This window comes from Alligator mississippiensis, chromosome 2 (genome assembly GCF_030867095.1).
Source record: "Alligator mississippiensis isolate rAllMis1 chromosome 2, rAllMis1, whole genome shotgun sequence".
In the NCBI taxonomy this organism is placed as follows: Eukaryota; Metazoa; Chordata; order Crocodylia; family Alligatoridae; genus Alligator; species Alligator mississippiensis.
Genome location: NC_081825.1, coordinates 192,226,996 through 192,250,401, shown reverse-complemented (window position 1 = coordinate 192,250,401; position 23,406 = coordinate 192,226,996). Strand labels below are relative to the sequence as shown.

Here is a 23,406-nt window from a genome sequence, read left to right as displayed (position 1 = left end):
GAGTGGACTCTTTCGCTTAATCAGTCCAAGTGATCACTATTCTGAGCCTGTAGAATGCTGAATTACTGCTGTGTAAATCAATGAGAACTGCAGGTGCTCAGCATCTCTCAGCATCAAGCTCTCTTTACAGTAGCAACATAATTTTCTGCTATTTATATTACAGACAGGAGCCCTTGACCTTGTATACTTGTATGAATAAGCAGTGAGGATGTTGAGTAGTTATAACTGAAATGGAGTATTAATTCAACATCATCATCTGCGAGGCAACTAATGTAAAACTTCCTAAGAGCTTGATAAATATGTTTGGGTTTCGATGATATTTTGTCTGGGTATTATCCAGTTCATTTTATCTGTTACATTGGCCTACATATTTCAGTGTAGGAACTTAAAGCAGATGAGTAGAGGTTGGTATTTCTGTGCAAGTGGATAGATAGAATTTCATGCTTCTAGCCACATGCCTGAGGGAATCTTAAGTCTCTTTAAGTAGTATTGTGCTGCAGTTTTTTTTTTAAACAGAACTGGTCAGAAAATGGATTTGACATACCAGGGAAAAAACTATGATTTTGCTAAATAATTGTCCCAGATAAGAATGAAAAGGTAAAATTTTATTTTTTTCCTTTAAATGTTTTTTTTAAAAGTCATTTTGAATCAAGTGAAATGTTTCACTTTGATTTTTACCCCTTTTGTATTTTTTTTATTCGTGTGTGTGTGTGTGTGTGTGTGTGTGTGCATCAAAATCAGTGCAATTTTCCTTTTTTTTTCCTGTGAAATATTATTTTTGACTGGAAACTTTCAATGACAATTTCCTAACTGCCTCCAGTTATCTAAGTTGTTATTCTTGATTTACACTGTCAAGATTCTGAGAAGAAACTGCAAATTGACAGTAATAAATTTTATTTTAGCAAAGTGAAAATCCAAAGCAAATGAAGGAAACAAAAGACTTACAAACAATGTGAAATAAGTTTGGAGTGTGATTGTCAACACATAGAGAACAAGAGGTGTAGGTGTAAATGAATCCTGGGTTAATTGGAATCAGTAAATAGGTCAGTTCTACAAAGTTCAAATACTTAATTATTAAAATAGATAACTGTATATGCTGATAGTAAGGCTTGCTGAGTGCTTTCCCACTAACTCCAGTTTTTCTCCATCATTCTTGCCTTCCTGTCCAGTTCTTTCAGGTGCTGTGCGGACTTCTGTATGCCTACATGTTATTGTACTTTATAGACTTTTTGCCTGTACATGCCACATGTGTCTCCAAGCCAATGTAGAGCCAAGCAATGACATGCTGTAGTTGTATATATGCGAATTTGCCTCTGCTGAGGTACCTTCAAAGCAAGAGAGTAGATCATATTTATTTATAAAAAACAAAGAAACCCACAAAGCAGTAAATTCCTGTTCAAGTTTGACTATATTTTATGCTCTTCAGCAAAATAATTGTAGGAGACTAGGAGTTCAAGCATAGAAGGGCAAACAAACAAAGTACCGACTACCCCTTGGAATATGTAAGCCCTCAAGACCAACTTATTTTTGTACATATGATTTATATTATAAATTTGGATTCAGGTTTGTTTTTTACTTTTCAGTCAGATCTGTTTCTTCCTGACTGGTCAGGAGCTAAGCACACCAACATGCTAATTCTCTCAATACCCCAGTGAGAAAAATAAATGAATTATATTATATTGTTCCTCTTTCCAATGAGAAAAGACACAGAAAACAAGGTGCACATTTTCAACTGGCCACCGTGCGTGCGTGTGTGTGCGTGCAAGCATGTGTTTTACTGTCTGAGTAATCTGTGTTGAATACCCAACATCTGATTTTTTTTAAAAAAGTGATAGGTAGCCTGTACTCTGATTGAAGCTAACAGGAATGTCATTTCTTCAGTATGACATTAGATTAGGCTCTATTTATCTTAAGCTGAATAACCAAAATAATTGAACATTGGAAAAGATTGCCCACAATCTTCTAACCACCCTGTCTCAGGGGGACACAAATGGAGGTCCTGGGAACCCCTCTCATGGCGGGACATGAGGCTGGAGCTCCCAGAAAAAGAAAACCAAAAGCCCTAAGGGAGGGGGCTTACTTATCTTTGACAGGAAAAGCCACACTGCATCAAGAAGAGCTGCCAGCACAGTTCATCAGTTGCTTTTATTTGCATCTGGGAGCGGCGCTGGCAGATGACGTCATCAAAAACCACCACTTGGAGGATTTAAAAGCCAGCGGCGGGGAAATGACGGGGGCAGCAGCTAAGCCTGGGACAGAAGGCAAAGCTGCTCTCCAGGCTATTGGGTCGCAGCGGCAACAGATCAGTGGGGGACCAGATGGGGACTCACCAGAGGGGTCCCTGTTCCCCTGAAGGATAAACGCCCAGCTTGGCAGGGCAGCTGGGCCAAGGAGAACAGCATTGAGGGATCCTGATGACCACAGATGCCGGAGCCATGAGTGGGCAGGCTGAAGCCTGAATCCCTGCTGTTCCTTCTCTTTATTTGCATTTTACGTTAATACCCGGAAGGGCACCCTCAGCCTGAACCAGGGAAGGCATCCCCAATTAACCCACAAGGTCAAGAAGAGGAAGCCCCATAGAATGGGATGTCCCGAAGATAAGGCCCGCGCATGAGTTGAAACGAGAACGGTCCCACACCCATAGACGCTCAGAGCAAAGAAAAACACCGAGGGTTGGGCAAAAAGGGAGCAAGAGCAGGAGTGAACATAAAAGTTGGCGATCCATCACCTGATCGTCCCGAAGGTTGGCGTATGGCTGGGGTGTAAGGGAGGTGGAGTCCCAAGAACGCCCACAAGGGGCAGCGCCCAGTCCGCGAGTTTCTGCCAGGGAGAGTCGCACTACTGAACGGAAGATCAAGTCATGGTAGGTGAGTGTTGGGGCCTCCCTTGGGGTTGAACGCAGCCCAACATCCAAGTCTTGGGGACACATCCCGAGGCCTGAACTTGGCACGTGCTCTAAGGCTGCTAGATAGCATGTATACCAAACCAGGTGGGTGCACACCCCTTTCTTATGAACATAGGGCATTTGTACCCGTGCATGTGACAGCGTTGGACACTTTTAAAAGCATTCATTTGTATCAATGACAAAATGTACATCAGTGCTGAGAAAATGGCGGCGGTACACTTTTGAACTAAAATGCATCAAAGGCATTTTCTTAGTGCTGACGTGCATTTTGCCATTGATACAAATGCACGCGACGCAGTGCTGGGCATGTCAGTTAGCATGTTCCACAGACTCGATTAATCGAGTCTGCTCCAACATGCTGGATTTCTGGCCTAGCCTAATGCTTCATAAGAGATCATATTATCATAAAACTGGAGGAATTAATGTCCAGAAGTCAGGAAGAAATAATACTTAAATTATAGAGAGCAAAGTATTTCTCCAGTGTCAAACTAGCTGACAAAACAAAATATGGGTTTGAGACAGCATTTTTTTTTACTATTTCCTTTTTCCAAAAAATATATACCCATATTTACATAAGAACTTTTTGTAATAATATGTTCATCAGCTATGATTGAAGTACTCATGTATTTAGTTTAGATAGAGAAAATGTGGGCTTGTTTGATACATAAACTAGAATGACTGTCATCCAGAGCATAGCCTATTATTCTGTTAAGGATTTGCTGTCACTGGCTGGAAAACAAATTCTGGTAGACTTCATCAGAAGACATATGGTTCCTTTCAAATACCATGACAAATCCGTTATAGAGAAACATGCCTGATATAAGAGGCTTGAGTCATTGTCTGTAAACTCATTATTCCATTGCTGTAAACTCATTATTCCATTGTTTTGAGTGAACTGCACTGTTGCCCCAAGCCCAGTAAACTGGTATTTCTGTTACCTGGGGCAAGAACATAACCATTGCAGTAATGGGGAGCATGAAGTGGAAATGGCTGATTAGCATCCTATGGCAGCCCAGAAACTTTGGATCACGACACTGGTAAAATTGTTAATATCAGAAAAGAAATTACATTTTCTGTCATGGGGGAGCAGCAGATGTAATGACAATCTGAATTGTCACTAGGTTTACCATGGAAGTTAATTTATGTAACTGATACAGGAGAGCGAGAGAAGCATCTGCACCAGGTCACCAAGACGAATGTTTAAATGCCTTTGGTAATCTTTTTTTTCTGCTGATGTTCTATAACCCTTATGTTCTTTAGTCGTGTGCTTGAACAGAGCTTACCACAATGAGTTCCTGAGTTGGTTGGAGGCCTCCAGACACTCTATGAAACAAGAACAATAATATTAATGATGCCGTAGTAGTGGAAGGTTAGGTTGTCAGTGTGCTTCAATCTTGATAGATGCTGCAGAGCATCTCATGTAATGTACTAAGCTCCCATTGCAGTCACTGGTAGTTGAGTATACTTTGTGTCTCCCTTTGAGGAGTCAACAACACCAATTGCTTAAGTCTGCTTTTAATTCTGGCCATCAGTTAGAAGACACAAAATTAAGATGATATCTTACTTTAAAAAATGCATAATGCAACTCAATTATCAGAAAACCTTGAGCAAATAGAATGCAACATACCTGACAAGAAAATATGATGCTTCTCATGTTGCAGTGTGGACTACTCCGAGGAAAGACCTGATACAAAATTTATTGGAGTATTTGGAAATGGCACTAATAAATTTTTAAGAGATGAGATCTTCCCAAATACCTTTTGTTGTTTAACGTACAAATTGGCTGGAACAATATTATAACTAGAAACTGGCTGAACAGGAAATGCAGATTAACACACAGGATAGGTAATGGCAAGAATCATATACAGGATATAAAAATAGTGTGAAATTACAAGTTTTCCTACTATTTTAATGCCATTTTGTCCAAGTCGGTTATGGTTTTTTGGGGCTAGTTCTGTTTTCTCCCAGGGGACAACTATAATAAGTATAACTGTTCCCTATTCATATTCCCTATCTGGAAGGGAAGGTTTGCAGTGGCCACATATTTGTCTTTGGAAATGTGTTAGTCAGCAACATTCATAATTTCACCTGCTGCCCACTCATGTTTTTGGAGAAGTAGAGAATGCAGCTTACAAGTATGCACCTTTATTTTACCAGATCCTGTTAAAAAATGTGATGCAGAAAGTTCCTTTCACATGCCATACCCTCATGTGCACAACTCCAAATATTCCATGTAGGAAAAAGTATGCAATCCTTTAAAATCTAACAACTAATAAACTCTCTATATATGTAGGCATATGTAAAGGAACAAAGCACTTTCACAAGTCTAAAAGCACCCTAAAGGTGAAAAATGCTGTGTAACCTAATGTTTGGAAATGATACACCCGGTCAATACAGCGTGTCAGGCTGAGGAAATATCCTACATTGTGTCATAATAGGCCTGTTTATCATAATAAACCTTGTGACTTTATTTCTGGAACTTTTTATTGTTGAATTAATAGTTAAGATTTTGAGGGGGGGAAAGCTGGGTAGGGATCTGTTTGGGAAAGCCTTCACATTTCTATTGGGATGACGTGTTGCAGGCTAGTCCCATGCTGCAGTTGCATATTGTCTTGCCTTCCCATATCTCTCCCATACCCATTGGCGACATATAGGGGATGCACACGGTTGCATGTGCAGTCCCTGAACGTGGTGGTGCACCCCCTGCTGACATTGTCAGCGGTGCTTGCAAGCAGTCGCCGCTAGCCACACACCCCCTCGTCACCAACACTGCCAGCAGCATCTGTGGACGGTCTGTGATCACTGCTGGCTGCTGCTGGAGCTTGCCACTCCCTCCTCTCCCACTGCTGACAGTGCTGCGGCTGCCTGCGGCAGTCCTCCACTTGCCTCCGCCGTGCTCCCACCACTGACAGTGCCGCTGCCACCTGTGGGAGCTTGATGTGCCCCTCCAGCCTCCAGGGGCACGTAGCATTCATGCCCACACCATTATTTTATTGATTATTTGAAAACTTATCTTGTGCTGAATCCTTCACACAGGTCCAATGTTTCCTCTTACCTTGTGTAGTATTGTGAAAAGATGTCCAATATTTTGGTGTTATGTTTCACAGTGACAACAGGAAAAATGTGGATAAATTATCTTACTCAATGGACAAGAAAGACTGTAACAGTTTCTTTACCTAATCAAACAATGTCAGCAATGGCTGTAGAGTAGTGTTCTTGAGCTGTTATAACAGTGCCTTATCATGGCAGAAGTGATGGGGAAACTAACAATTTTACAATGATTGTACAAAAGGGTAATAGATGAGATAACATATATCCTAGAACAGCTCACCAAAACTCTCTATGGGGCTGCAGGCAGGTGGGGAGCAGTGGTCAGGAGCAGGTAAGCCTGGGATCATGTGGCCAGGTTGAGTGACAGCTCTGGGGGGTGTGCGGTGTGAGGGATGGGGCAGGACGTGTGTGTGTGGGTGAGGGGAGGGGGGCTGCCTGGGCACTAGGTTTTGATAGCCTGCTGTGGGTAGAGGGGAGGTGTGGGGTGGGGAGCACGTGCACCAGAACTCACCTGGGCAGTGCAGTTCCCACTGCCCCTGCAGTGCTCCATGTGAGACTGAGCCCCACCTGCTCCCATGGGAGCCTGTGGCCCAGCTCAGCCTGGCCAGGTGCTGTCCTGCTCCCTCTGCCTCTAGTGGTGGCTCCTTCTGCCCCTACCATGTTGCTACATGATGCTTCTGGTTGATGGAGAAGCAGGAAGCTTCAGCCCAGAGCAGTGTGGTATGGCAGGGGCAAGATCAGAAGCAGGACCACCACTGGAGGTGGGGGAAGCAGAGCAATGCCTGGCTGTAGCCACACTGGGAACAACCCCGCCGGAAGCTGCACACACTGGCTGGGGCTGGGCCATTGGCACCAATGGGAGCCCAGTGCAGACTGTCCTGACATGAGTGGGCAGGGCTTGGCCCCATGCAGAACACAGCCATGGACTGGATCCACTCACGTGGCAGGTCAGATCTGGCCCATGGACTTTAGGCCCTCAGCTAGTGGCCTAAGTAGGATGACAGGAGAATTACAGTCAATAATAACTGATCTCAGAGCATTTAACTAGACAGGCAGGCATCTTCTGCAGAAAGGGGATAACAATTTTCTGAGAATGAGTGGACAAGGATGTGAGCTGGCAAGACCTAGGTAAGGTACCATTGGTCAGGGAAGTGACCTCTGGAGCATTTCAGTCTGTTCTCAGTGGTCAAGCAGAAGCCAACTTGGGGATGAATGGCATTCCTGAAAGTGTAAGAACACCCTGGGAGTGTCTTTCAAAGGGGCACCTAGCTGCACCTGGGATCAGGATGTGTTACATACAGGAAAGGAGTCACACTAGTGAAGCTTTTTTCTTGGATATACTACATGGATAAATATGTGATTTGAAATACGTGCTTTTAAAGAACTTTGGGCTTGATTTTCAAAAGTGTTAAGTACTTGCAACTCAGGAGTTACTGGGATATGGAGCTGCTTAGCATCAGCTTAACATCTAGTGGCCTCATTCTGTTTATTTTTATCTAATCTTGTTCGCAGAATGTAACCATTACTGAAGACCAAACTCTAGTATTTGAATAAGTGAAGGTTGCTTGCACACACTTCCTGTGAAGAGAACCATTTTGGAAGTTGTCAGAGGCCATGTGGAGGCTCTTTTCAGGGTGGACTATCTAATGCATTTCATTCTTAACAATAGGAATGTAAAGTTATTATCAGTAAAACAGCATATTTTAGTCTTTCAGCTTCTTTTAGTTCTTTTGATTGTTACCCACTATGGAGTTAGCTCTTACTCCTTTAACTTGGAGAAGAAATGGTTTGCAAGGTAAGGGACTTGTACTAGTGTAATACGTAACCATAGGCAGGCAAGGTTCTTTGGGTAGATGTAATATCTTTTATTAGACCAACTCAGTAGTTGGAACAAAATTTTTTGGAAGCCTTTGGGCACAAGTGCCCTTCTTCAGGCAGAGTCTCCCTGTATTTATTTATGCAGTCTCCCTATGCCCGAAAAAGTGGTGCTTGTGCCTAAAAGCTTGCAAAGAACTTTGTTCCAACTACTGAGTTTATCTAATAAAAAAATCACATCTGCCAAAAAAAACCTTGCCTGCCTATGTCCTTAGACCAACATGGCTACAACCAAAAACCCCATATACCTAACCATAAGTGCAGATGCCCCTAGGCTGCTAGGAGAAACAATTTCTGAATTGTTTCTAAAGAAACTGATTCTTTTGGAAAAGAATTACATGTTTCTGAACAGGAGTAAAACAGCAGTAAATGAAAGAGACTTATCCCTTATTCTTCATTCAAGCAAAGATCAAGAGCACTGTGCTAAGGCAGGAATGCTGGGCATCATTTAAAATGGTAACCAGGAGTTAAACAATATTTCCAGGTATTAAATGTTGTCCTGTTAATTACTAACATAAAATTCTATGCAGTAGAGCTGCTCTATTTCAGGTTGCCCTGCTGGCATAATATGTGCTTATGGCCAAATTAATTATTTTAGAAAGGATTGCAATAATGTAAGGATGATGCCTCCATGTGGTGCAACCACTGAGAGCACTGTCTGGTGTGGGACTCAGTCCCAGCTGCACATTTGGGCTGGGGTGTCTTGCGCACCTCCAAGCCTTGGAGGTTGCTGCTGCCATGATCCCCCGGGGCCAGGGAGTTCACTCTGGGCATGGTGCACCCCTGTAGTTGAGAGCCCTGTCAGCTGACAGGATTCCTGGCAGCAGGAGAAACCCTGCTACTTTTGCAAATTTAAGCTCAATAGCAGCCAGCTGTAAAGTTAGTACTTATTTTCAAGGTCTAACTTCATAGCTGGTTAGAGCTTTTATTGTGTGATAGCTACTTTGCATGTGTAGCTGGTCTTAAGGTACTTGCACAATCCCTGTAACATGTAGAGGGGGCTGCATTCAAATATACTAGGATCAGGGCAACGCCATGGAGAGCTTTAAGCTATCTTTGTATGTGCACATACCTTCACCGCAATCTTTGCCCTTCCTAATTTACACTCATCTGGGATCCGAGTTCTTTATATATTTTTCTTTTTATACTTCCTCTATGAGAGGATATCAGTTTTTAAGTGACAGGCAAAGGTTTTATGTGATATCCTATTTTGGAACACTGTATTTTTGTAAATCTTGGAGCATGCTTGCTTGTGATATATAAGAGAAATCTGTGCTTCACCACTTCATACTGCCAGTTGCGTCTGAGATTAAAGGGTATCTATAATTCAAGATTTAAAACTATTTTCTGTTTAAGTATTATATTCCCCTTTTTAAAGGTTAATCTTTTCCCACCTTTAAAAAGTCAACTATTAAGAGTGAATTGGTTTCCAAATTTCTTAAATTCAGTAACTTCTGATTATTTTATTATAAACAAGAATTCTTTTCTCACCTCTAAGAAAATAGCAACTGAAATTTATGAACAAGTGATATCTTCCTTGAATCAGCTGATTCTGCTTGCCAAATAAACTACTTTCCGACTAAAAAAAAATCATTACCATTTTAAATTTCTACAGTAAATAAAATAACTAGTTCTGTAAATTCTGTAATGGCAATTATATTATTGAATAGGTGTTACTCACATTGGTTTCATGTTGTGTTTTCACAGAAAATCCATGATGGCTAAGCATGAATTACTAGAAATATATAATGTATTCACTTTTTATGATGAGCATTTTAAAGATACTTCTGCATTATTTGTTAATTGTTGCTTCAGTGTCAGTCTCCAAATAATTACAATATATACCAAGAAATTATATCTTGAATCAAGTAAAATTCGTTGTTATACTTTCGATTGCATCCACTTCTGTAGAAATGAAGTGGATACACTTTTAAAATGTTTGTTGCCGTTCTGGAGAATGACAGTTTTAAAGATCTACTGTGCTGTGATTCCAGGGGAAATTGCAAAGGTACTAGCACAAGAAAGACACTTGTAGGCATGCCTACTAAGAAGCGCTTGTTTCTATGTGCATAATCATCTGTCTGAGATGTATATCAGTGGTTTTCTACCTTTTTTCAATTGTGGGCCCCTAAAATATTTCTAATGGAGGTGCGGGCCCCTTTGAATTATAAGTGTGGGTAGTCACGTACTTTTGATTGATCATAGTTATCTTTTGCGGACCCCTTAAATATAGTATTCGGACCCTGGGGGTCTGTGGACCACAGGTTGAAAACTACTTATCTATACATGTGTGTGTACGTGTATATGTATGTCTCTCCATAATGTGTGTATATAATCAATCTCGCATACTTTTCCAGATGTCAAATTTCAATTTCTATCCCATTCAACATGTGAGTGGCGTTATGATGCCTGTACAAGCCCATGCTTCAAAACATGTAGAGACCCTTTGGGAGAGAACTGTCAGGTTGTACCAAAGTAAGTAGCTTTATTTTCATTTAATAAAAGTATACAATTCTAGCAATAGCAGAGCCAGTGTATGTGGCACTGAACATAGTTTAGTCCATTGAGTCTATACAATTTTATCAGGGAATCGTTGGAGGAGAATAGCACATTAATAGCCATTGTAGCAGATAGATCAAAATAGTGTCCTTGGAAGACAGTTATCAGGTGTCCATTGCCAAAGACTGAAATGTATTGGTATTATTGCCACATTTCAGATGGAGATCACCCTAAATTAAGACCTAATCAAAGAAAGATTACAGTCAGTTGATGTAAAAAAAAACCACAAAAAAACCCCTCTACCTTTATTCTGCTTATTTTTCATTATACATAGTAACTTGTCTGTCCCTGCTTTTTCTTTTTCTACATATAAGGTAAGTTTTTAACAGGGTTAGGAGTAGTTGTTTGAGATGCTATAAACAAATAATTGTGAAATATAGTGAGAATATTTACTCAGAAAGCTACTGCTTGCATAGTTAATACTGATTATTTTTATTTTAGAGTGGAAGGATGCGTCCCGACCTGTCCTCTCCATATGTTACTGGATGAAGTCACTCAAAGATGCGTGTATTTTGAAGATTGTATGTTTAAGAAATCAGTTTATTACATTTCATTTAATATTTAGTTTTCTTAGGGATAACTACAGTCAGTGTTTTCAGATGACCATTTAAATATAGACAATTAAGTCCACAAGTAGGCACCCAGATAATCAAGCTGACTTCTCAGAAGTGCTAAGCCCTCCAATATAACAATCTAACATTAGTAAAAATCAGTCCACTTAAGTGGCAAAATAGTGTTATTTGCATAATATTAAATGCCCATGTTTGTAAATCTTCAATTGTCATTTAACATCCTTTATGGTTAAAACAGGCATTCTTAAAACTTACAAAATTAAAAGAAAAATTAAAACTAAGAGGTTCTTGTTTTATAAAACTTTCAGTAACATTAAATATAAAGCAAATATCCAACTCTTTTTTGATGATCAAGCATGTTAGGACCCTAAAGGAATGGAAAAAAAGATGTGAACTAGATAAGTTAATATGGATCCCTTCTAACTTTAATAATGTTATGATTCCAGCATAACAAACTGCAAACTAACTTCTGTTTCTGTCTGGTTTTAGGCATTGAGCCTGCAGTTGATATTCAGCCGTCACCATCCGTACTTTCACATATAACATCTAGTGCATTCAACATCTCAGTTGCAGCAATAACTAGTAAAGAAGTAATTTCAACTCTCGTACCTGAATTAAAAGACACACACACAACACGTGCCTCAAAGTGGCAACTCAGTGCAACTGTAGAAAAAGCTACAGTTCCAACTGTTTCTGCATCCAAAATCACAGTTTTAACCACATCTGTAACATCAAATGTTTCAGCACCACATTCAACTGGAACTATTTCTGGCAAAACTACTAGTATGGCAATTTCTGTATCACAGAAAGCTAATATAAGCTTTCCTTCTGCAGCTGATGTTTTCCCCTTGAAATCTGCTGCCACTACAGGAATCTCTTCAGGTATTCAAGTAACCAGTAGTATTTCTGAAAAAGTACTGGATGCTACAGCACCTCTGACTGCAAGTACAACACATGCAGTTACTAGGAGCAAACCAATGCCTACATTTATACTTGCTGAGACACCATCAATAAGAACAGTATCAGAAACACCAGTCAAAACTATAACAGAAGCAGAAACATCAGAAATAGGCACAAGGATACTTCCTGTAGTAGAAACTAAATTAAAACCAGAAAAAACTTCAGAAATTACAGCCGCTCCTTTTGTTTCAGCAACAAAGAAAACTACATATTTGACCCAGTACTCTTTGTTACCATCCTACTCGCCAATAGAAAATCAAACAAGAACTTCAGAAGCAGAAAAACTGAGCATAGAGCAGCACATTCCCACAGTAGCCAATATCTCTGAAACATCTTTTTCTCCTCTGATCACTACACTAAAGCTGAGCATGAAACCAGTGTCTTTGAAAACAACAAAGGCAACATCCATTTCAACTATGGAAGAAATAAAAGCCACAGAGTTTTCATCATTGACACAGCTGGTAACAGTGGCAGATACTGAATATCCCCCATATATGGTTCAAAACTTGACTGATATTGCAGGAACCGACCTTACCACCACTCAAAGTGCAAAGACAACAGCTGTACAAACTAAAGAATTGCCATCAGCAATAACTAGTTTGCCATTTACAACTGGTAAAAAAGAAGTACCCCAAACAACATCAAGTGTGAAGCATCCTTCAAGTTCATATTTTTCTCCATATTCCCTATACTCCAGGTCAAGTGCAGTTACAAAAATTCCTTCTGCAGAAAGACCTTCACCATCAGTTTCAACTGCTGCTTCTCCAGGTTTAACAGAATCAAGAGAAACTTTACAAACAGTATCAACTACTGAATATCCAGCATCCAAAGGGGTAAACTTGACAACTACTGAATATATATCACCTGTGTTTATAAGTACAACCAAGACAAGTATTTTCCCATCTTCTGTTAGTGAGACATCAGAAATGAAAACGTCTGCTTTAGCAAAAGAGTCCTTGGGCTTGGACACTACAGTTCCATTGGTAACTACAAAAATGGACTCAATGCAAACAATGCCCCTTACTAGATCTCCACATATTTTTATCAGTGAGGCTGTAACCAAAAGAGTGACAGCATCTCCTGAGATACCACAAACAGAAGAAGTTACCAGTATATACATGAGAAAGCCATCTACATTTGCTTCATCACCAAGCTCCCCAACATCTTTAACAATGATCCTTCTTCCACTATCGACACGCCAAACAGAGGCATCAACAAGGGCTACCAGTCCTACGCGTACATCATCTGAAACTATTTTCACTTTATATCCAAGGAGCTCAATGATCAAATCTACTTTTTCAGCAGAAAAAGAGACACCCCCTTTAGTGACTGCCTCAGCCCTATCCATTACAGCTGAACAACTAAGCTCACAGACAACTACATCACCCAAAGAAATGCTAGCAAATACCACTTTAAATATTACATACGTCACATTGCCACCATACTCTGAATTCAGCAGCAGAACAGTAACTCCCCCAAAAGTGACAGCAGTCAAAGAGGGGCCAACTCTGTCCACTTCTGTTACATATCCTTTCCTAAAGCTCTTTCACACATTCTCCAGCACTCAGTATCTGGAAGAAAAATCAGTTTCCCCGTATGAATTAACAGAAACGCCTACAGCTCAAACATCATTAATCAAAGATTCTTCTTCTTTCACTACAGCTTCAGTAGGTTCTTCCTTTGTCCAAATGTCTTCAGTAAAGACAGTTTCTGAGCAAACCAGGAAGGAGTCGTCTGCTGTTCCGCAATTTACTAGTAAAATGTCAATAGAACATGTTCTTGCAGCTTCCAGGCCTCCTTTGACAAGCAAATCAAGTACCACAGTTTACCAGCCTCCCACAGAAACTTTAATGACCATGAGTACTCAACCAGCAGGGGTTCTTTCAAGCTTATCTTCTACCACAATAATACCTGCAAAAATTCTTTTGAGGACTGAAAAAGTATCACACTTAACTGATGCAGTTACACTGACATACATACCAAGCACTTCCTTAGTTTTGCAGACAACACTTCCAGCCTCAACCAGAAAAACAGCTGACTTGACTTTCAGCACAAGACCTCTCTCCTCCTCACCAAAACCTACTTCAACTTTACCACCATTAAGTACAGTGGAAAAAGAAGTATTTCATTCATTATCTACACAAAAGACAGGCACTGTCTTAGACTCTATAGAGCAGGCAATTACTGAAGCATTAGATTCTCGTGAAACACCTAGAACCTCTGTTGTCTTGTTTCCTGAATCAGAATCAACCTCTCCATCAGTTTTCCCATCAGCCACATCAAGAACGTCCTTCACAATCCAGAGAGAGTCATTAACAGATACGTTTTTAACACCTAGAGTCTCATCAGCAGCACCCACATCAACAAGTAAAAGTGCTACAGAGAAGATTGCAGTTTTGTCAAAGCAAGTGCCACTTTCAACTACCACTTACAGTTCTACATTCCCAGCAAGTAAAGTGTTGCCAGCTCTTTCTTTAACTACAACTGCTGCTTCAGCACGTTCAGTAATAAGCAATACAACAACACAAAATATCACTATTGTATCAGCTGCTTCAGAAAAAACAGCAGCGACAAGAGAACCAATTGCAACCTCATTGGAACCCACTTATTTGTTTGTTTCAGAAACAAAGAAAGGCATCTTCTCTGAAACACCAGAATCTATAGGGCCAGAACTGGTCACAAAACCACATTCTTTTCAGACTCCAGGCATTAGTGGTTTTGTCACCCCTACGTCAAAAACAGTACAGACATATTCTCCACTTTCCACAAATGTAACTGCTATGCCTTTTAAAATAGGCGTATCAGTTTTGTCCACCATGTCTTCATCATCTGAGCAAAAGACTATATCTTCTATAGCTGAATTATCAGGCAACACTACTCTAGCTCCCAGACTTGGAACACCATCTGTTACTGAGAGACGCACACCCTCAGAGAGTTCATTGTTAATGACCTCAGTCCATCCAAATGTTACTGTGGTTGCATCAGTTCCCCCATTTTCCTATTTGTCTACCAAACCACTTTATGAGTCGTCTACAGAGTATTCTCGTGGATTAACAAGAGATGAAGCTATCTCAGAAGTCACAGCATCAGTTTTCGTGCCAGCTGGAGAAACTTCAACGCTCCAATCTTGTGTAGTGAGTAGTATTATTAATGGCTATCTCTTTGCCTATCTGTAAAGAAGACAGGAATGTAGATTTATGTACAACTAAGTTATAATGCCACCACTGCTGGAATATCTATTTATGGGCCATATATTTCTGCATTTGGTATTAAAAATATCTGCCTCAAAATATGAGACTATATTCTTATCTCAATTATAGATATGTAAATCTTGAGGAACTCCAGTGCAGTTAGTGGATTTTGTAACTACTGCAGTAGATCATTGCCTGAAGCCTCAGCTTCTAATGTGGTGCTTTTGCAGAAAATATTTTTTTTGGCTTCATATGCCATTTCATGTTTACTCTGTAGAGGTGACCTTTTCAGCTGTAGTCTGCTATGTGTTGGCATATTGTTTTCTGTCCTATAGTCATTATTAAGATTGCTTAGCTGCCTTCACCTCCCCTGTGATCCTTGCCTCCTCCTTGCTTATACTCTTGCACGCTTTTTCTTCTGGGTTTCTGTTGAATTTAGTATCTAAAAATCAATAGTACTGCTCTGTAATTTAAATCTGAGCAGACCAGCTTCAGTAGTGGTCTGATTTTGAAGGGTTCTGAACACCTCCAGGTTCCCTTAACTTGGGGCTTGTGAGGGTTTGGCATTTCAGAAAATCCGGCTCACCTGTTCTATCAGTAAATGTGCTGCAATATCATGATATGAACTTGATAAGAATGGTAACCTGTGTCTTTTAAATATGCCTTAGCCAATCACAGAGAATGAGTGCATAAAACACATTTGCTTGGATGGACAATTAATCCAGGTTAACAAATCGCTGAACTGCCCATACAATGCAACTCAGCCCAGCTGTGGAGTTCTAGGATTCGCTATTCAAATCAATGGTGACAAATGCTGCCCTAAATGGGAATGCGCATGTAAGTTTTACTTATTCAGTACTTACAAAACTGAATATAATAAAATGTTAGCTCATAAGTAGGCTAAGCATTAAAGATGGAATTTCAAGGAGTAGGAATAGAAAGTAAATATTCTAGAGAGTATTCTTGGTTTAATACAGGATAGAAGGCCAGTCCTCTTGCCCTGAGGTAAATGGTAAAATTTCCATTAATTTAAATGAGATATCTAATAGCAAAGAACCAGTGCAAGAAGAAACTGGTGCAAAAGGCTGCTCAGGGTCTCTTGATTGACAATCATTGAGAGCAGAACTCTGGGCCCTTTGAAACACAAATGCTTTAGTAGTAGGACTGAAAAGGATGATAGTTTTCCACCAGAGCTCCCCAGCAAACAGGATAAGATCCCAGTCAAAGTCCAAACTTCCACCTTCCACATCTTCTAGCTTTGGGTCCAAGAAAATCCACAAGGTTGCAGTTCTAATAGCCACAAAGGAGAAATTCTGTTGGATGTCTGCAAGGGACACTGTCTGAAACATGCAGAATTTGACTCTACTATCAATTTATAATTAATTAATGACAATGACAAATATAACTGAAAATGTCTTTTATGATGAATAAGGTTAATTCATAGAAACATTATATCATGTTTTCTTTTTGTTCCATACCAAAACACTGAAATAAGTTCTATGTTTGTTTGTTTTTTAATCAGGTCGCTGTACATTTTTTTTTGATCTGAGCTTTGTAACCTTTGATGGGAATCATTTAGCTTTATTTAAGGAGGCATCCTACATTATTAGCCAAACTGAAGATGAAACTATAGGTATCCATGTCCATGACTGCAGAAGTAATACCAAGAAGGTAACCATCTCTCTTACTTATAAAATTGACCAATAGCATAAAGTACAGTGAATAAAACTACACTCTAGGTGTGTTGCATACGTTTGTATATAATGTAATAGTATTTAATTATTATGAACTATAAAATACACTATACTATTTGTGTTTTGCACTTAGCCGGTGTAGGTCTTTGTTTTTTTTTCTGCCTGCAAAAGCATTAGTCTTGATGCAACGCTGTAGGTAAGTCAGTACTATCTTTGTTGTATAGATGGCAAAACTAAGCTGTTGAGTGGTAAAAGAATTATACGTGGGTGAATCTCACACACAGCTATCTAAGTGTGCATTCATCTTTTCTGTGGGAAACTTCAATTCTTAAGATTTAACAGAAAGAACAATAGAGGCTATACTACCCCTTTCCACACACACACACGCGCGCACACACACACACACCACCCACCCATTATTAGACAGAGTGAGTATTAAGACCCAAACTCTTCCTAAACTCTCACTCCATCCTACACTACATCCTTGTTTTTAAAATAATTGAAAAATGAATGAACATTTACAGTACAGTCTGCCAGTTTATCAATGTCTGATTATTAGCATCCTTATTCTGGGACTTCTGCATTCAAACTTAGATAGCATAAAGGAGTATAGGAATTGGTAAATTGGATCAGACTAACGATGCATGTAGTCTAGTAGTCATTCCTGGACAAAACCCAGTATCAGCTACTTCAAGGCAGTTGCAAGATGCTCCAAAGGAGTCAGTTATGAGATATACCCTGGGATAGTTCTCTGAATCCAAATAGTTTAGATGTTGCCTTATACCTGGAAACATAAGTAATGATATGCTGTTCCAAAACTCGTGGGTTATTTTCCCCTAGCCTTTGCTATGATACTCGGGTATCCTTGTTATAAAAATAAATGCCTAGTGTTCTATTAAACTTTTTAAAGATTTTAGCCTCAGTGACACTAGAGCCTCAGTGACCTTTTGTGGCAATAACTTTCCAGCAGCTAATTTTACACAGTGTGAAAAAAAATATTTCCAATTTTTGCAATTGGCATCTATCAAATGCCCTTGAATTTTGGGGCTATAAGAAGGTGAATATAATTATATTCCTGATGTGTTACTTGTATATTATTTATTATTATAGTACACTTGTGTTTCCACTTATTTGCATCTTCCCTGAGGTAAACAGTTCCAATTTTTTTCAATTTCTAATCCCATGACAGTTTTTCGGTAACTTTTACCATAACCTTTCTCTGAACCCCCTCTTTTTTCTGGTCTAGTGTTTTGTTATTGTTGTTTTTGCTTTGTTTTGGGTTTTTTTTAAATGGCCCGAGTTCGAAATAGTGACTAATCAGAATGTAAAGATTATACATATCTTAATTATGAACCACGATTTTTACTTCTACAGCATCATTTGAACTCAACTTCATTATGTCTGGCTAAGTTGAATTTAATGTACATGTCAAATCTAATTATTGTTGATCGTTTAAATAGAAAAGTAAGTATATTACATTTTTATTGTTTTCTTTTCCTTTTTACATTGCATGTTGCTTTCCCCCTAATCTCACTATTTAAGGTTTTAACTATTATATTGCATTATAGTTGAAGTGTAGAAAACATCTCCTAAAATCTAATAATAACATTTGTATGGGTGGAACAATTTCTGAATCAAAGCAGAGAGCAAATGAGTGTCATTAACCATTGGCAGTATTCTTAGTTAATTCATGAACTCATTAAAACATTTACCATTTATAATCCATCTTGAGATAACTCACTCTTTGCTTTGTCTTCATAACTCCATTCATCCTTCTGCTAGGAAAAGCTTGTAAGAATTTAAACATTTTTTTATTTTACTTAGAAATATTTTATCTCACATAATTTTCTCTACTTTTGTATTTAATATTGAATACATTTCCAAGAAATCTTTTCATTTTCATGTTTTAATTTTAATAATCTTATATCATTTTAAATTGCCAATGCTTTTAGCATTTTAATCTTAACTGGAAGTCACAATCCTTGCTGGTGAAAGGAGGATTATTTCCCCAGTGATTAATTAGCATTTTTTCTTGTATATGTACTTAAGGGCAAACCCAGTTTTTTAGTTATTTTTTTACTTGCAATTCAGCTTACAACTTAACTTTTTTTTTAATTGGACCTCTTTTTCTTGGTACACTGTTGGCAGTGTAGCATGCTACAGTCTTTTTTGTTGCCAACAGTGTACAAAGAAAAAATGAAGTCCAATTAAAAAAAAGTTAAGTTATTTTATTTTTCATGATCTCAAAGGATCAAACTCACTGGTCCTTTTAGCTACCTCACTGCCCACATTTGGAGAAATAGAGAAAGTTTTGTTTGGTCAAAGGGTTGACTGAATTTTGATGGCTTTCACTTGAAATCACAAATAGCACCATTTGAAACTCACCCAAGCCTGGCTTAAAAGTCAGAGCATTTACAAAAGACCTTTCAAGGGTGTTTTGGAAAACCAGATCCACATTTCAGACTGATAGTAAAACCCATTTAAGTTTCATTCCAAAAGTTGCATGCAGTTTTATGTAGTGATGACTTACAATAAACAGCTTCCCATGTTAAGGCATTCATATTACTCAGGTGTCTTTTTATATTTTGTGTGCATACGTATCTATTTTAGATAACTGTGAATTCAAGGTACGCCTGGCCTACCATTAGAAAATATGGTTTTAAAATTGAGGATACTGGCTTCATGTATGCAATTGAGACCCCAACAAATATTAGAATACAGTGGTTTCACAGTACTGGGGTGATGATCATAGAAACAAATACTACAACTGATCCAAAAGCTATGGGACTATGTGGTAAGTACAGATTACTGTAAGAAATATAGGCATTTGTGTGTTAGAATACTTTGCTAAAGAGTGTGGGGAAGGGCTGAGTGAGGGAGATTTCTTCTACTTATAAATAATATTGTTTCCATGATCAGGCTTACAGATGTCTGGATTGTATTCCAAATAGTTTAGCTTGTTGTGAAGATTAAGGTAGTATAAATATGAAGCTCTTGTTAATTGTATTAATTGTTGAAACGGTGGTTAATGCCCAGCTGTGAAGTGCAGTGATTTGCTTTTATATTTTCCTTCTGGCTTTAAAAGCAATTTGACTTGCAGGCATGAACAATAAAGTGGTAGCCAAATAGATAGCCTGGACATAAATGTGAAATATCTCTTAGGTTAAGCAACTCTTAGCGTTAAATAAGATCATTTGTAGGTTTAGTATTTGGTATCCATCTGAAAGGAAATGCTATCTGCTATTTTCATTTTCTGAAGGTCAGTATTAATTTCATGAGAGTGATAGCTGCTAACTTTGTAGAATCGATTTAAGTTGATCTTGTTGCAGAAGTATTTCAGAGAGATTTTTTTTTATAGTAATGGGCTAATAACTGTTAAGCTAAGATCACTGTTAGGTCTGTACGGTATGTACACATGGTTTCATTCTTTCTGGAAGCTGTAATCTTGGATGAGACGTTAGGTCTATAGCTCTCGCAAGCATTATATTCATTGATATAAATCTCTTCTCTGACACTTGAATTATTATCTGCTGTAAAGTAGAGCTTGAAACCAGGGATACAAAGTTCATCATTACAGGGCTTGTCTTGCCAATTTCAGAAAGGGCAAATATGTGTAGCGCAGTATCAGATACCAATGATAGCTCAGGCAAGTTTCAAGTCCAGCAGAGAGTAATCTGTTATATACAGAGTAAGAGAGTTTGAAGTTAGTATCAATATATGTTTAATTATGTTGTTTGTTCTGAGTTTTTTTTTTAACTCTCTTCTAATATGTTTTTAAGTACTTAGAATAAACAGAATCAAGAAAGTTAAAATCAAACATTTCAATAGATTTCATATCTGAGTTAGCCTGGAGACCTTTTTTTGTTTAGCCAGATTACTCTCTCAGAGGGAACACTGGAAATGGTAATATGTATGCAAATCACATTGGCTGTTAACAGCATCAGAAGGCATTAATGTGTTTTTTCTAAGCTAGTGCTCCAAGCCTTTTTTCTGCAGAGGAATTCTCCATATTTTGCTGATAGATTTACTGTACAGGTATGGCTGTTCTGCAATTTGCAGCGCACTGTATGGATACCCAAGCTAGCTTTAAACAAAGTAGGTTGGGTATTGGTGACAGTCTAGCTTTAGCAGCAGAGTTGCTTGCAAGCTAATTTTAGCTTTGGGTAGGTAAGTTGCCTTGTACTGAACTCTGTGCTGCGCTAGCTCACTTAAAACTGATTCAGGCATCTCAACACTATACTGCAGTGTAGACAGATCAGGCGTTTATATGGTACGTGTTCCAGAGCAGCCTCACTGCTCACCCATCCTGTAGCTCCTGACTTCACACCTTTACCCACATGGACAAGCTATGGGCATTATTTGTGCTTTGTGATATCAAGTAAACCTCTTCGGAGCAATCTCCATCTTAAGCCATAGTGTATCTGGCAACGTCAGAATTTAGACAGAGGGCCCCTTCCTTTTCCATACACAAATGTTAGCTCTTGAGGCACAGTAGGTTTGAGGATAATCATGAGCATTTATGCTTCATAATATTCTAAGGGGACAGGTGGAAAATGGGAGCTTTGTTGCTTCAGTCTCCCACTCACATACGTTGATGGATTTTGGGAGGTCACAGTGAAGTGGACTCTCATGGCCAGGAGGAAAAAGCTTCCGGCTTATTTTATGCTTAATGCTGCTTTTCTAGTGCCACTTTAAGAATGGGAAGTCATTTGATATACTTGTGTCCTCTACTCCTACTAATCTGGGAAGTCAGAGGGTTTAGGCATACCAACAATTTACTGCAAAATAAAGAGCCTGAATTTACTGTATATCAGCTGCTCCATGCTAACTGCTTTTATTCTCATGTAAGCGGGAACCAAGCTGCAGTAAGCTGCAGCAAAAGAGTAAATTGCCATGGTTTAGCTTCCACCAACAATAGGGTAAGACTGTCCAAATGGGCAGTTACCTCAGAACAAATGGTGAATGGGAAAGCCCTGTCCCCTTTTGTCCCAAAATAAATTGTTCAGATTAGGCCTATGCAAAGTGGCTAGTAATCACTTTGGATTCAAATTCGGCCAATTCGATTCGGTGATCCGAATCACTGTCTTGAATTGATTCAGCTGAATCTGATTCGGAGATTCAGCTGCTGCGAAATTTTCAAATCAGCCAGGCCCATCCCCTCCCAGCCTGGCAATGGCTGCCCCACCCACCCAGCTCCCGGCTCTTTGCCTTGGCGAGCCGGGTGCTGCCGGGCAGGGGGGGCAATCCCCACTGCCCCATGCTGCATGGGGGGCTCTGCACAAGCCCCTAACCCCCTCTTCCTCCCCCAGGCCCTGCACGGGTGTCCACCCGGGCCAGCTCTGGCCCATTATGGAAAAAAAAAAACCCCTTGAGAAAACCCTGGACTCACCATTCCTGCTGGGGGTTGGGGGGCAATCCCTGCTGCCTCCCACTGCCCTGCATCATGTTGGGGGCTCTGCACAAGCCCCCTGAAGCCCCGAGGCTGTTCCAGGAGCAGTGAGTCCTGGGGCTTTTCTGTTTTTTTTCTTAAAGGGCTGGACCTGGTCTGGATGGGGCAGCTGTGGAGGGGTTGGAGGGCTCATGCAGAGCCCCCCAGGCAGTGTGGGGCAGTGGGGGCAGCAGGGATCACCCCCCTGCCTGGCAATGCCTGGTGAGCACTGGGGCTTTTCTTTAAAGCACAGGGAGCTGTGGGCGGGGGGGGGGGGGGGGGGCATTGAGGAGGCTGGCAAGGGTCCCTCCATGGTCCCCTCCTCCCCCCTCCCCCGCCCCTCCCTGCTGCAGCCACCAGGAACCGCCCAAATCATCAAAGTTCTCTGAATCTTTTCTGAAGATTTGGAGAGCTTTGAAATCGATTTGGGCCTTTTAATTGGTCCCCTGATTCAATTTGTAGATTTGGCCACTGAATCAGGCTGAATCTCCTCTGAATCAAATCACCACCCGAAGCTTCCCACAGCCCTAGTTGAGATGCTTATGTGTATGCCTGTAGGCAAGAAGCTATGGGATATGGGGCAAATGCAGCTGTGATTCATGGGCACTTATATCCAGTTCCTGCTGAGCTCCTCAGCAAATTTCAGCATTTTGTTTGTAAAATTTCCTTTACAGTAGGATTTAGTCTCCAACTTCCCCACATGGGAAAAAGCATCACATTTTCAGCAATAACACTATAGAAAGTAATGCTTCTCAGTTCCATTATTTCCATCCTATTTTATTCCACGAGCCTCTCTCTTACAAGAACTTCTCAAGCTTCATAACATGACAAATACTTCACCTAGAAATTTTGTTCATGGATGAGATAATTGAAGCTTCCAAAAGCTTTCTTCTGCTCCTAGGTCTTGTTTCTGGACCACTGAAGTAATTTGAAGTTTTGCCAGTTGATTCAGTAAAAAGAGAATCTGGCAAAAATTATGAAGTAGACTGGTTCTCATTATATTGAGAAATGACTAGATCAGTTTAGAATTATGGGACAAATATCTTCAGAATTTGTCATGTAAGTTTGGAGAAACTGTATGAAAAAAACTTTCTAAAATCTCTTTGGATGAAACAGTACTTCTCTGGAAAAAGAGATGGTGAATATGTCCTTTATAGTTGATGGTCCCTAA

The 23,406-nt window shown here is 39.7% G+C and overlaps 1 protein-coding gene across 1 annotated transcript in view; it reads left to right on the top strand.

The window, feature by feature from the left end:
• The window catches only part of OTOG (otogelin), a 205,494-nt gene that overhangs the window by 140,801 nt on the left and 41,287 nt on the right, over positions 1-23,406 (top strand). Inside the window, exons 34-40 of the mRNA XM_059722614.1 lie at positions 10,189-10,306; positions 10,832-10,911; positions 11,452-15,056; positions 15,782-15,950; positions 16,636-16,784; positions 18,182-18,271; positions 19,418-19,601. Of these exons, the coding sequence (XP_059578597.1) occupies positions 10,189-10,306; positions 10,832-10,911; positions 11,452-15,056; positions 15,782-15,950; positions 16,636-16,784; positions 18,182-18,271; positions 19,418-19,601 (4,395 nt within the window). The remainder of the gene's footprint in view (positions 1-10,188; positions 10,307-10,831; positions 10,912-11,451; positions 15,057-15,781; positions 15,951-16,635; positions 16,785-18,181; positions 18,272-19,417; positions 19,602-23,406) is intronic.